The following is a 15,042-nucleotide window of genomic DNA, read 5'->3' on the forward strand; positions in this document are numbered from 1 at the left end:
AAGGAAAAGTTGGTAGCAGCATGGAGAAAAGAGCAGAGCTGGTGTTCATCCCCTCACCTCTGGTGGGCCACCTGGTCTCCACGGTGGAGATCGCCAAGCTCCTCCTCCTCCGCCATCGCCGCCTCTCCGTCACCCTCCTCCTCCTCCCCCTCCCTTCCTCCGACCACTCCAAAGCCCCCTCCTACGCCCACTCCCTCGCATCATCCACCCCCTCCTCCGTCGCCGCCCGGATCCGCTTCCTCCACCTCCCTCCTCTGCCCCCTCCGCCTGCCGCCGCAAAACCGGCGCCCTCCTTCACTCCCGCCACCCTCTCTACCTTCATGGAATCCTACAAACCGGCCGTCAGGGACGCCGTCTCCCAACTCGGACTCACCGGGTCGGAGTCCGAGTCCGACCCGGCCCATCTGGCCGGGTTCGTCGTCGACATGTTCTGCATCCCCATGATCGACGTGGCCGACGAGTTCGGCGTCCCTTCCTACCTCTTCTTCACCTCCGGCGCCTGCGCTCTCGGTCTCGCCCTCCATCTCCAAACACTGCACGACGAACTCGGCCTCGACCCGACCGAGCTCAAGGAGTCGGACGAGTTATCCATCCCGTGTTTCGTCAACCCGGTTCCCGCTGGAGTTTTGCCGTCCACGGCGCTGGACAAGGAAAACGGGGGGGCCACCGCCTTCATCAACCGTGCTAGAAGCTTCCGAAGAGCTAAGGGTATTATGGTCAACACGTTCATGGAGCTGGAATCACATGTGCTCCAGTCCATTTTACAGGACTATAAAACTAAAATACCCACCGTGTATCCTGTAGGGCCCATAGTCAACCTAGGAAATGAGTCTTCGGACCAGGCGGGGTCTACCGAGATAATGACGTGGTTGAATGCGCAGCCTCCTCTCTCGGTTGTGTTCCTATGCTTCGGAAGCATGGGAAGTTTCGGTAGGGACCAAGTGAAAGAGATTGCGGGTGGAGTGGAGAACAGTGGATATAGATTCTTATGGTCCTTACGTAAGCCTCCGCCTAAGAACACGCATCCACTTCCCGGCGAGTATGCGTCGCCGCCCGAAGAAATATTGCCGGAAGGGTTTATAGAGCGAACTGCAGAGATTGGGAGGATTATTGGGTGGGCTCCACAAGTGGCGATCTTGTCCCACCCATCAATTGGAGGGTTCGTGTCTCATTGCGGGTGGAACTCAACCCTGGAGAGCGTGTGGTGCGGGGTTCCGATTGCCACGTGGCCGATGTATGCAGAGCAGCAAATCAACGCCTTTCAAATGGTGAAGGAACTGGGATTGAGCGTGGAGATCACATTGGATTATAGGAAGGACGTGTGGAAAGAGAGTAGTCGCATTGTAAGTGCGGGAGATATAGAGAGGGGAATTAGGGTTGTGATGGAGGAAGACTGTGCGATTAGGGGGAAGGTGAAGGAGATGAAAGAGAAGAGTAGGAAGACCCTTTTAGAAGGAGGGTCAGCCTATGCGTCGCTGGGACGTTTCATCGAGGATGTGGTTAGTAACATGCCATGAATTTGCGAAGACAAATAAATGAAGTGAATAATACATTAACCAAAAATTACTAGTGTTGAGTTTTGACAATGCTTGTGTTATTTAGAATTACATTTAGTTATTTTCAATTTATGCTGATGATTTCACGACATTGTAATTTGAATTATCAGCAGGCAAAGGAGGCTTTAAAAATATATGTTTGTGCGCATTGAGCTTTCACCAAGTTTGAATTGTTAAGCAAATTAGAGTTTTTCTTAAAATATTATTAACCAAATTCAAAGTCTAAAGGCATCCCGTTCAAAGTTGAACAAGAGGTTATTATTCATTAAACTCGGACCTAAACTTGTTTGCAACAATTAATTCCAAATAATCCCCTACATATGCTCAATTTGGGCCAAAATACCTCAAGCTCATTCAGGCTCAGCTTAAAAACTCGCTCAATCATGAGAATGAATGAGTCCTTCTCATCGAGCTAAATCACTGAATCACTAACAGCTTAATTCACTTGCTTTCCGATCTCAAATTGAACATTTACTAGGAATATATATATACCCATGAAATTATGACAGCAACATTTACTAGAGCATACTAACCCCTATATCCAACTTTCAAAACCTCAACAACCCCTCTCTTTTTTTGCCAACTTCTGTTCACCCCCAGACAACTTGGCCCTCCTACACATTTGCAAGCAGGCTACCATCCTGTGTGGTCGAGGCACTTCTTTCCCAACCCACCCTGCAAAGGACACCCACAAAAAGGTTTTGATGAGTTCTTTGGAACATCAATGGGATGATCTTACTACCAAAACCTTTGCACTATCACAATTTCAAAATTCAATTTAACCAGAAAAAGCACATCACCGCATTCTTTCACCAGACCTCATAGCACAACTCATGATACATCTCTCTATCTCTCTCTCTCTCTCTCTCTCTCTCTCTCTATGGAAAACAAGGATTCCTTTGATTTTGCAGCTCTATGGACAGCACTGAAGCTTTCAACTTACAAATAAGGTTGGGGATTTTTCATTCATGATCCCATATCTTCACTAGGCTGAACTCAAAACAATTTGAGTTGAAGCTCAGTTGTGTGTATAATTAAAACTCCGAGCTGTCTGAAGAATTTCTAGTTGGTGCAGTCAAATCCATGGCAAATTGAAACCCAAATTATTAGGACCAGCAGCAATAAGATTCCGAGAACAACTAGCTTAATTTTCATGTTTTGGTACCACATCTTCCGCCGAATTTGTGTCCCTTGTTTCTTGAAGTCTTGTGCCTAAAAATTGAAACCAAGAGTAACTGTCGGGAAACATGATTGCTGATAAATAGACATTTTTATACAGAGAGTTCATCCCATTTCAGGTCATCATACCTGAGAGCGAAGATTTTCGGTCTTATCAGCAAGTGTAGTAAGATTTTCCCCTCTATCAAGAGCCTGCAAAACATGTGAGGTCAAATAAAGATGATTCATATGGCGTAGCTTCTCTAATTGTCACCTATTCCAAATGCCAAAAAGCTTTGATTAACTAAATTAAAGAAAGTCGATAAATGCTAGTTGTGTGGACTGCAAATGAAATATTGGCAGCAGAGAGGCAGCACCACTCCTTGTGTCAAATGCAAAATAATTAATAAACTTCAAGCATGACTTTGTCATTTGACAGAAAATATTATTTAATCTTATAAAACTAATACAAATAAGGACTTGATCCATTCACCCAATTAAAATGGTCACATCAACAACTGAACCCATTAAAAACTCCACATTACTCCATCAAACCTGATAAATCTAACTATAACCGGCAAAAATTTGCTTCCATCCTGGGCAAAAATTTCCACCCTTCTATTCTCTGCTTTGTCTTAAATCAATAAGTCACAACAACTTAGGGCATATAAATAAAAGGTTCTCCACTTCTAACTGGACCACATTGACAGTTATCCAGAGTATATTGTAAGCGTGAGTCCCAGTATTTGGGCTACGTGCAAATAACTAGAACCCATACATAAGTAACTGGAAAATTACAGTGAGTATAGGAGCATTGAGGTGATAACAGCTAAATTATAATACTACTGTCACACATACGTCGCCTACATAAAAAATGCATGGAAAAAAAAACAAAAGCCCTTAAGGTATCGAAGTGCATAATATTCACAAAAAGAGGATGTGTCTTTCTACCATGACTAATGTACCTTGTCAATATTTTCCAGCATGATACTTTTAACTTCCGAAACTTGAGCCTTCACTTTTAGTAGCTTTTCAATCTCTTCTGCATGGTCTATGATATACTGCATGTGCTCTTTCATAATTGGTCTGTAGAATTCATGTTATTTTTATTAATTATGCAAAAGGATGTTAACCTTTAATTCTTACGAATCTACCTTCCATGAACTTACCCAAACTCCTTGTTGAGACTTTTGGCAATAGCAGTATCTGCTTTACCACCTCCATATCTTTTCTTAAAGTCCGCTTTTATTCGTTCCAAAAATGCAATAGAAACCTGCTTACCAACGGATTCTTTTGCAACGACACAATAAGCTGAAAATTCAGAATGCACCCATCATGACTATTAAAGCAAAACTCTGCCTCATTTGTCATTACAGCTCTATAATGAAAACAACTTTGTTATAAGCAGAATATAAAAGATCTCATACACGAGAAGTCAGGAAATCTAGTTCAAAAAACCATTGCACTGAGAATATCACATCATCTCACTGTACACACATATACTGTTACCCAAACAGCAACAAAGCCAGCAAAAGAAAGGAGAAAAAAAAAATAAAAAAACGAGAAATCATAGAACAAACAACACACAAAACAAACAAATTTACAAGGTTCAGCAATTTGCTTGTCTTCGGAGTCAGATCAGACCACCGATTCTACTATTCAACAATAATTACAAGAAGAATGCCCTAGTCCCTTAGCCTTACTCTCATCGCATTCAACAGTGCAATGCTCCAACTGAGAATAATACAATTTATATGAGGCAACCTTCACAAAATTACACAATTACATAAGTATCCCTCTCAACAACAAAAATATTTTGTTTTGAGGGTGCTGCCCCCACAATCCTTACCCACCCCCCCTTTCCCCCCCACCACATAGCCGTAGAGAAATGTCATACCCAAGATATTGTTCACGTAATACTCCATGTACTAGAAATCAGGCGCTCCACATACAACACATACTTCTAGAATCAAATATAAAATCAATAGAATACTAGCTAGGCTTATTTCACAAGTTATTTGAAGGATTTTCCCAATGCAATACCACGAAAGCAGCCAAATAGCTCCAAAATGCTCCAAGCTGGTTTTTGTAGATCGAAGTTTCAGTTCAATATGGATGAACTAGTTCAGTGATTAATAAAATCCAAGAACATCCTAATCCAAACTATGTAGTTGTGCAATAATAGTTGCATATCTTCTTAAGAAAATTAAATGGGATGGTTTCACCATTAGAAAAACTTTTTTTAATGAACAACCAAATTCTACCGTAAAAAATGAAAAGTACACAGCGCTATACCAAGGGAAACTGGCACAACTTTTAACTTCCAACTTCAAAACAAAAAAAAATGACCATGACTTCTTAATTCAAATGTTTCGAATGAACAAAGTCTCATTAAGCAATAACAAAGGCTGCAAGCTTCAAGTTCATGTCAAGAATTCCACTCGTGAGTTTGTCCCATATTAAAAAGTTGATTAGATTGTTGATGCACATGCATGGTTGGGCCCAAGACCCAATCATGAATAGATTTCATTCATAGGAAGAGTGGTTAACAGTAAGAACTCACAAGTGAGGAGGAGATTGCTAATAACTTTACTTGTGAATTTGTTTCACATTAAAAAAAAATGAGTAGGTGATGAGTACTTATATGCATGATTGAACCAAAGACCCAATGACTTAAGCTTTTAAGTCAATTTAGCGTTTAAATATGTATATCAAGCCACCCATGAAGACTCCTGCAGTTCCAACAATCCCATTATACTGGTTTGATCATATGAATTCGTCCTTATGCTCTATTGAAGAAAACAACTTCTAAAAGTTGGAAGGTAGTCATATACCCCTTTATTTCTAAGTTTCCAAACCATCTTAAATGTCCTTCCCTTATAGTTTATCATATTTTCAACAAATTCTACTAGACGCTTACTCATTATATATTTTCAAAATATTCAACTGGTAGCTTACTCATTATAAACGTGTTCATTTATTACTTCACCTTTTGGAGCTATGGAACACCCTAACAGCCCAACCTAACATTTTCTCTTCAGCAATACTCGTACTTTGTAAAAGAGCATATAAACAATTGTGAAGTCTGCTTTAACAGCTTAACAAGCAAATTTTCCAAAGGTTAAGCAGCTAGCTAGCATAATAAAACTCTGTACACCACATTTATCTGAGGAAACTCAGAGAAAGGCAATAATTGAGACCCAGAATTTCGTTTTTTTCGAAATAAAAAAGGGAAACAAATGAAGGAGAAACAAAAAAGGAAACTTCCACTGAACAGATCATAAAACGACCTTTGGCTTCCTCCAAGTAAATGTGGAACACAATAAACATAAGCTCTAATATTCTTTGAAATAACTTCTGTGCAGATTTCTCAATAACCAAACACACAATTAAAACAATTCAAAAGAAAAGCTCAACATGACACATCAGACCAACTCACTATGTTAGGGTTTTAGCCCCATAGAAGTAGGCAGATCAAATTAATACCCTCCCCGGGAATTCAACATAAAATCCGGTTGGTTCTCGGGTAACAGCGAGAAAAAACAAAACGAAAATCGTTCAAATGCTCGAGAAATGAGTAGGAAAAAAAAAACAAAAAGAGAGATCAAAAGAAGGAAACGGAGGAGGATTAAATTACCGTAACCGTCTTCGACAAGAAAGTTGAAGGTGTGGTGATCGCAGTTGTAGGTGAACTTGTTGTTGGAGGAGGGGAGTCGCTGAAGACACTGGGTCGCGATCGCCGGAAAGTTCCCAGTGAACTCGGTGTACTCCGCCAACACCATGGTCCCCCGAGCCACGAAGCTGTATATGAACGATTCCTGACCCATCCTCTGCTACGCTCCGCTCCGGCCTGCTGCTTCCTCACTGAGTCAACTCACCCCACCTCAACTCGGAAGCAGCTAGAGACTGCCTCTCTCTCTCTCTCTCCTCTGTTTTAACGTTGGCGTTTTGAGATTTGTGAAGGCCCTGTTTGCCATTGGCAATTATTTTCTTTGCTGCGAAGTTTATACTTTAGATCTCGGACTAGGGAAGAATACGTTGTAAAACGACATCGTATCTAATAAAGAGAGATGCCAAAGGTCCGGTTTTTGGTATTTCCCTCTGACGCCGCCAAGCAAAGTATTAGACAGGAATTCTATACGGCGGCGTTTTTTAATAATTTAAAATTTAAAATTTAAATTAATTAATTAACAAACCAATAAATAAAGCAAAAGGGGGGGCATTTTTTGAATTTAAAAAAATTCATTACACGCCATCGTTTTGGGATTCAAGTGTATAATTTCGGCGCCGATTTCATCGGCGGGGGTGTTTTGGGAATTTCGGTTAAATTAATAAACAAATGTTGTTTGGTGACCCGTAAGTGCGGGATGACGTCGTTTCATTGAAGTCTATTTTAATAATAACTAGATAAGAAAAGCTGGTTGGGGGTTGTTTGGATGATGTCTGTCCCGTTTATCCAGTCAAAGTCTTGTTTGTATTTAACTTGTAGTTTTCCCCTGCTCTTCCCCTATACATATCAAACACCTCCTCTGGCTCTGGTCTTCCCAAACTGTTCTTTTAAAAACTATTTCTTTTTTCATGCGTAGGTGTCAACGTTTTACCTCTTCTCATTTTGACCAAACACTTTTTTTAAAAATAAATATATATATATATATATATAATAATAATCGATCCAATAGCTTTTAATTTGTTTTAAAATATTTTTAAAAAATTTTGGAAGAAATTTTATTTCCCCATTTGATGTGTCCTAAAAATCGCTGGACCATCCAGCGACTTTTAATCTGGGAAGGCAACAGACTTTATGAGTTTTTTTTCCCATTTTATTATTATTTTAAAATAATATATTAAATAATACTCTGTTCGGAAAAATTATTCTCAGATGCTTACATAATCTCGCTACTTGGTTCTGCGAGATTTAAACAAATCTTACTGGACCAAGTAGCAAGATTTGCATGGGATCCCTCTCGACCGCATTTCTCTCTCTTTCTCTCTCAAGAAAATAAATAAAAGAAAAGGAAAATATATAAAGGAAAGGAAAAATAAGAAAAATGAAGGAAAATGGTTTGGTTAGGACCAAACAGTCGACGGTTTGGTGGGACGTAGAAAAATCGTCAACAATTTTCCTGTAGGACAAACTACCGAGAGCATATAAGGGCGATTTTGGTTTGGCAAATGGCCAAACCGTTGACGATTTTGTGCGGGGACAGCTTGCCTATAAATAGACATTAGGTCATTTTTTTTAAGAAAATCAGTTCTTTCTCTCTCAACTCCAAATCTCTCTCTCTCTCTCTCTCTCTCTCTCTCTCTCTCTCTCTCTCTCTCTCTCACATCCCTTATGTAACTCTCTCTCACTCACTTCTATGCTCACCCAAAGCCACTCTCGCTCCCCAAACGTCTTTCTCATCTCTCTCGGGTTGCCGAATCAGTTTCTGCAGTAGTTTCGTAAAGTTAGGATCTTCATCTTCTAATCGTTTTAGGCATTTTCTTAGGATCAAGTAAGGAGAATAAATTATGTCAACTTTTTATTACATTTGAACCGATTAAACTGGAATTTATGATTTTAGAAACATTATGCTAGTTGTATTTTCAAAATCCAACCGATTGAAACTAAGTATTATGTGATATAATTTCTCTAGTCAAATTATTAGGGTAATATGACATTCAAACCATGTGGCATGAGATTAATTCTTCATAATAAACTGGTTGTGATTATTGTGGTAAATAAATTGATATGTTTGGGTGATTTGTTTTGTGTGGCTATTCAGGTATTTCACAATATAACGTTGGCAAGCCTGAGGAGTTCGTTATATTGTCATTTATATAAATAGGGGTAAAACGTTGGCAAGCCTGAGGAGTTTGTTTTACTGAATTACTATGAATAGGTCATTGTAAAAGTGTAACAGTGGATGTCGATTGTGAAATACGTGTTGGGAATGATGGGGAGGGATGCCCTGAGAACCATGAAAAGTGAAGTACTTGTGCAGTACCTTGTGTGGATGTGAATAAAATGTATTGTAAATGTGGATGTGTTATGTTGTATGTGTATGCAGATTCTGTGGTATGGTTGATATTGAATATGTGTGAGTACATGCATGTGAATTTAAATGCATAAATGATTATGGTGAAGTAAAACTCTCCACCCGAGGGCTTACTGAGTAAGGTGAGTGCCCTGATAGGTATCAGTTGTAGTCTCACCCAAATTAAAAAGAGCAAGGTTACAGGCGCTATTTGAGTAAAGGGGCATTACATGTATGGACATGTAATCTCCCCAATTCTCGGAAACTCTCGCTTATAAATAATTATGTATGTGTGAGTACAATCTACATATGTCTTCTTAGTTGATGTTGATTAACAAACGGTTATATGTTGTATACACTAAAACTCATCTGCCACACACTGATATAATTTATTTCATCCTTACTGAGAAGTGTTTCATTCCAACGATTTATTAACTTTTTAGGTCCTTTTGAAGATTGCCCTGATGAAAGGGGTGATGAGGTTTGGGAAGAACAGGAAGTTAAGCCCTTGGTACATTGGGTCATTTGAGATCTTGGAAAGGATAGGTCCAGTTGCTTATCGAGTGGCATTACCCCTAGCACTATCCAGAGTTCATGACATGTTTCACGTATCAGTGCTGAGGAAGTACATAACAGACCCTTCACACGTGCTAAGTTATGAACCTCTAGAGATTAGGGATGCGTTAGCATACGAGGAGGTACCATACAGATTTTGGATCCGAATGTACAGAAGCTGCGTACTAAGGAAATACCATTAGTGCAAGTGTTGTGGCAGAACCATGCAGTAGAAGAGGTTTCATGGGAGTTAGAGACAGAGATACGCTAGAAATACCCACAGCTTTTCTAAAAGGTTTAGCTTCAGGTAGGTAAGGTATGTTGTATAGTTTTTAGTTATTTTCAGGTATCTAAGAGAGAGTTTAGTATGAGATTGTAATCTCTTGAAACTTTATGTTGTAACCATGACATTCCTCCACCATAAGTGAGAGTATTTGGGTCGAAGCCGCTATGTGGGCGGCTGCCGACTCTTCGGTAGAGTTGAGTTGTGAGTTTAGAGTATGTTTAGTAACAGTTAGCAAATTTTGAGGACAATATTTTTATAAGGAGAGGAGATTGTAGGAACCCGAACCCAAAAAATAAAAGAAAATGAAAATAAAAGGGGGTGACATATGAAGATAAAAGAAAGGGAAAGAATCGGGCAAGTCAGAGCCCAAACCGGCGACGATTTTGTGAGCTAGGAGAAATCGGCGCCGATTTTGGGTCAATAGGGCCAGTCAACCACAAAACCGAAGATGGTTTTGTGGGAACAGGGGAAACCGGCGCCGATTTTTCCTTGGGCTGCTCTCTTGTAAATAGGAATGAGCTCATTTTTTTAGGAAATCTAAAAAAACTCCTCTTTTGAGCTCTGCTAGGGTTTTAGGTTTTCTTCGCCAAAAGACTCCTACGGACTCCCAAGTGCTCCCGGATCACTCTCTCACCTTCCGACGCATAGGATCTCGTAGTTTCACCTGTTAGAAAAGCTAGGGTTTGCGGTTTTTCATCCGTTTCGGTTTCTGTTTCGAAAACAGGTAAGGGGATTATGTTAATGCAGTGTTTTAATGTTTTTGAACCGATGAAAATGTTTATGGAGTAAGTATATTTATGTTTTCAGTTATTCTTTTTAAAACCAACCGTTCAAAAGGCTCGTTTTCAAAATACGATATGATATTTTGAGTAGAAATGAACGGTGGAAAGCTCGATTTGATCCTACAAACCATTTATATAGTGTTTTTCATAGTTGCCTAAAAGTTATGTTTTAAATATGGAAAATTATGTGGCAGGTGAATACTATTTTGAGAGATATGGAAATACCAAAAATGGAAGTGTTTGTGTAATACTGAACTGTTTGCGAAACACACTGGAACTAGTTGATTAATGCAGGGATTCATATGATGGCCGCGAGGGCTGTGTTTTACCATACGGCCTAGGGCCGGAGTTTTATTTAGTGGCTGAGAGTCGAGTTGTAACAGAGGGTCGAGGCTCGAGTTTGTAGTAAACGGCGCAAGGCCGAGATTTATAAAAATGACAAATTTTATGTGAAATGAGTTAAAGTACAATTTTAATTACTTAGATTGCGTGATATGCTCTAGGAACCCTGAGGACCCAATTGTTATGAGCACGGTATTGTAACTAGAGAATGTTTTACCATTTAACCTTGTGCGCCCACACTGTTCTATGAGAGTGGTGTTGGGTGGTCCAAGTCGATTGACTCAAGTAGAGGTGTTACCTTTCCTAGAAGTACATACCAGAAAGTGGTAAGGCAATCGGACCCGCAAGTGAGTTGCAGAAGCCTGTAGACGTAGTTAGCCAGAAGTGACTTGGTTTGGGTTGATCCCCCAAGTTTTAGTCCAACCTTCGGGTAGGACAACGTTGACCACAGGAGTTTATACATGGTGTGTAGTTCTAGGGGGAGTTTTTATGCATATCAGTATATTGATGTAAATGATGTAATTGTTTTCAGAACTGTTTTATACTATGAGAAATGAGAAGTGAGTATACATACTATTTTCACTAAAAAAGAAAGAGATGTATGATTTTGTATACATTGAAACACATGCTGACCACACACTGTCATTAACTTAATCTTCCTTACTGAGAGGTGTCTCACTCTGTATACAACATATCTTTTCAGGGAATCACAGAGATCAAATTTAGTTGAACCAGGGAGTGAAGACTAGTATAGTTTCTTTTTGTGAGTGTCTGCAAGAACTCATATGTGAGATGTTATGTCATATGCCTCAGGGCTTGTATTATGGTTTTATGGACCAAGTTAGTTGACTTACTAGTTTTGAGATGTAATATGTGAATGGAAAGACTTTGATGTATGTTGATATTTAGACTCTACTAATAGACTATGGAGAATATTTTACTTATTTAGCTGCATGTTTCATATTATGAGATGGTATCAGGTACACATACATCACTAAAGTAGCACCTCGGGCCTGCAAGAGGTTCGGGGCGTTACAGATCCATTGTGAAGGTTCGTGGTCAACCGCTTGATGAAGGCTCTTGGTGAACATGGTAGGGATTTGTTCCCAAGTGTAGGGTTTGGTACCCGAGTTGTAAGACTTCTCCGCCGGTGAAGGAGACATAGTGGATTATGGAATCATTGGCTTGGTGTGGCATGAACATTGGCTTGGTGCCGAACCACATAAAAATACCAGTGTTGTTCTTTCTCTCCTTTACACTCTTTATTTTATATATTGTGCTTGATTTATATTTATATTGTGATATAATTTCTTGTATCTTACAAAGGGTTTTTATTTTGTAGAAAAATATGCATTCCTTGAAAAGAGTCCATTTACCCCCCTCCCCCCTCTAACTCTAGTGTATACTCCCAGGGCCGGGACATCGCATTCAACGCGCTCATTCAAGGAGCTTTGTTTTATTTTATATTTATCTTGTTGGGGTTCTTTGTGAACCAAGTGTTAAATGGATTGGTTCATTTGTTTGGGCTCTTTGTGAGCAATCGAGATTGGTTCCCGTGTGAAGGTTCTTGGTGAACCAATTTGCAAGAATTCTTGGTGAACCTTGCTTAAAGGCTCTGGGTGAACGTTAAGGGATTGGTTCCCTTGGAAAGGCTATTGGTGAGCGAAAAGAATTTGTTCCCATGTGTGTAAAGGCTTCTATGACGGTGAAGGAGATTGATAGTAGATTGTGGAATCCTTGAGTTTGTCTCAAGGTGTGGACGTAGGCAAGAGGCTGAACCACGTTAATATTATTTGTCGAGTTTTTCTTTCCTACTCTTTAATTAACATCTTGTGCATGATTTATATTCTATATATTGTGATATAATCATTTGCATCTTGTCAAGTTTCTTATTTTGTAGTGAACAATTAAAATACACAAAAGAGCCCATTTGTCCCCCTCTAAACTCGACTCTAAGGCCAACAGACTTCAATCGTTGTCGGAGTTTGCAATCCATCTCCACTGTCTTGTTCGAAGGTGCGCCAAAGTTTGCAATCCATTTCGCTCAAATTTCGCTGGAGGTGTGATTGTGAATATAGGGTGTGGAGCACATTTTGCCTTTCGAGATTAAAAGTTGTTGTACCATCTAGCAACTTTTGTTTAGAAATCGATAGATGGTCCAACGATTTTTAAGGATGCATCAAATGAGGAAATAAAATTCCCTCTAAACTTTTCTTAAATATTTTTAAATAAATTAAAATTAAAGATGGAAAAAACTCTCCAATAGCCTATGATGCTTTTGCGTTTATAAAAAAAATACAAAAAAATAGTTTTTTTTATTATAGAAAGAGGGTATAAGGAGAAAACATTCAAATGAAATAAAATTTAGGTAGCGCGGAAGTATCATGAAGGATCAAACTATTAATGTAACACAATTTCAGTAAAAGATTCACATGTAAATATTTCTGTATTGTTATTGGTAAAATAACGTTTGTGATAGGTATGATTAAGATATTAATGCATGGTCCTCTATACTGGTCCACATAACTTATGAACATAGTTTTGTAACGTGGTATTTTAGTAGATCTGAAGAATTTTTAATTTGACATACTGTCTGATATAATTTAAGTAATGACTCATCTACTTTTTTCTAGGCCAATCTTAAGGGGCTAAGGTTGCCAAAATCCTTTTTTTTTTTTTCGATTATCTTCTAATTAGCTTGTCAAGGTTTTTAATTTTTTTTTTCCATATTTCTTCTCATCTCCATTGATTGGTATGATGCACCATTATTCCTTGGCAAATCAATTTTTTTTTCCCTTTTTAGGAATTGCAACTCTAAAAAAATGATTTGGACATCTGAAACATGTCACGATAAAGTGAACTTTTATAATTTATTCTTGCATTGCTCCTTTACTTCAAATATCTATACTTACTCTTATTTACAAGCAGATTGTTCTAATTTCATAACCTCACTCTCCTCATCTTCAACAATATTATCCTCTAACGGGGAATAATACAATTTATGTGAGGGTTTAGGGGGGTCCACTCTCCTTCGACTTTCCCTTAGGTATCTACACACAAATGTTGCACCCAAAATATTGTTTATGTAATATTTCATGTACTAAGAATCGGACTCTACATATGATACTCATTTCTTACAGTCATGTGTAGCTTTTATTCGGTCCCTTCAATCAGTTCACGACTTGTGATTCTTTTATTCAAATGCACGACATCTTCAGGGTCTTAGCAGTCGTGATTTAACGTGACACTCCAGTCCAATGATAATTTGTTTGGAAGTTTAGGAAGAGCGTAATGATCATTCCTTTAAGAATCTGGAGCATGGAGTATGATGAATTATTACTTTCATTTTTTAAGATCTTTTATCCGCTCGTGTAACATTGAAATTTATAATTTTTATCTTTTTCAATTCCATTAGGAGAGGCTTTGGATTAAGAAAAAATATAATATAAAATTGTATTGAAATTTGTCCAAAATCTATACTCCCAAACATAGCATTAATGTTTTTACTGTATTTTTACTTATTTTTTTTTCATTTATTGTTGTATAAAACTAGTATGCTTTGATAAATTTATTATTGTTCAACAAACACATTTGGATTAAAAAAAGAAAAAGAAACTAGAAACTAGCTTGAGATCAATGTAGTCAAATCAACATTAAGATATTTTAATGTAGAGAGTCAATGACATCATGGGTATGATTGAATTAAGGATTTCATTTGGAGAAAAAATAAAAAGGAAATAAGAGACTCAATTTTCATAATACTAATATGCTTAAAAATTGAGATGAATTAAGTACAAATATTGTGTAAAATCAAAATTTTCATCATTAATTTGCTATATATATTTATTTTGTTCTTATTTTTCTTAATAACAAAACAAAAAAAAAGTAGAATTTTTTTATAAAAAAAATCTTTTTCTAATATTTGTCAAGTTTTAAATAGAATCTCAGGATTAGTTTGGAACATGAACTTTATTTGGAGGAAAAGAAAATTCTCTCACTTCATCTACTAGCAAAAAATGGAAAAAAAAATCCTTTCATTTTTTTTAACTTAAAAATATTTTCTAAATTTCGAATAAAACTTAAAAAAGTTACTCAGTATCGCTAACCTAAAATTACTATCATATATTATTTATCAAACTACAAAGAAATTAGCAAGTTCCCTAAATTATAATTAATTAATTAAAATTGTATATTAACATTTGAATATTTTCTATACACAAATATTAATTAGTTGGAATTTAAGATGGATGAGTTCTTAATGCTTCTTTGTAATTTATTTTAAGAGCTTAATTTAATGCTTTTAAGGCCCTTCTTAATAAAATAAATAAAATAAATTACGCCCGCCC

At 37.8% G+C, this 15,042-nt stretch overlaps 2 protein-coding genes across 3 annotated transcripts; one reads left to right on the top strand and one right to left on the bottom strand.

The window, feature by feature from the left end:
• On the bottom strand, window positions 1-6,749 carry LOC131152142 (vesicle-associated membrane protein 724). 2 transcript variants are annotated; one of them, XM_058103817.1, is made up of 5 exons: window positions 6,352-6,749; window positions 3,884-4,025; window positions 3,680-3,800; window positions 2,865-2,927; window positions 1-2,768 (listed from the first exon to the last, which is right to left on the bottom strand). In XM_058103817.1, exons 1-5 carry the CDS (start codon window positions 6,539-6,541, stop codon window positions 2,619-2,621), a joined length of 666 nt encoding a protein of 221 aa, XP_057959800.1. In that variant the 5' UTR covers window positions 6,542-6,749; the 3' UTR covers window positions 1-2,618. The 2 variants fall into 2 exon arrangements, with proteins under 2 accessions (XP_057959800.1, XP_057959802.1); XM_058103819.1 differs by having other exon boundaries at window positions 2,321-2,768; window positions 3,884-4,004; window positions 6,352-6,703.
• Window positions 21-1,563, top strand: LOC131152141 (anthocyanidin 3-O-glucosyltransferase 2-like). The gene has a single exon (XM_058103816.1). It carries the CDS (start codon window positions 21-23, stop codon window positions 1,515-1,517), a length of 1,497 nt encoding a protein of 498 aa, XP_057959799.1. The 3' UTR covers window positions 1,518-1,563.
• Window positions 6,750-15,042: the final 8,293 nt, after the last annotated feature.

Source organism: Malania oleifera, chromosome 3 (assembly GCF_029873635.1).
Source record: "Malania oleifera isolate guangnan ecotype guangnan chromosome 3, ASM2987363v1, whole genome shotgun sequence".
Lineage (NCBI taxonomy): Eukaryota > Viridiplantae > Streptophyta > Magnoliopsida > Santalales > Ximeniaceae > Malania > Malania oleifera.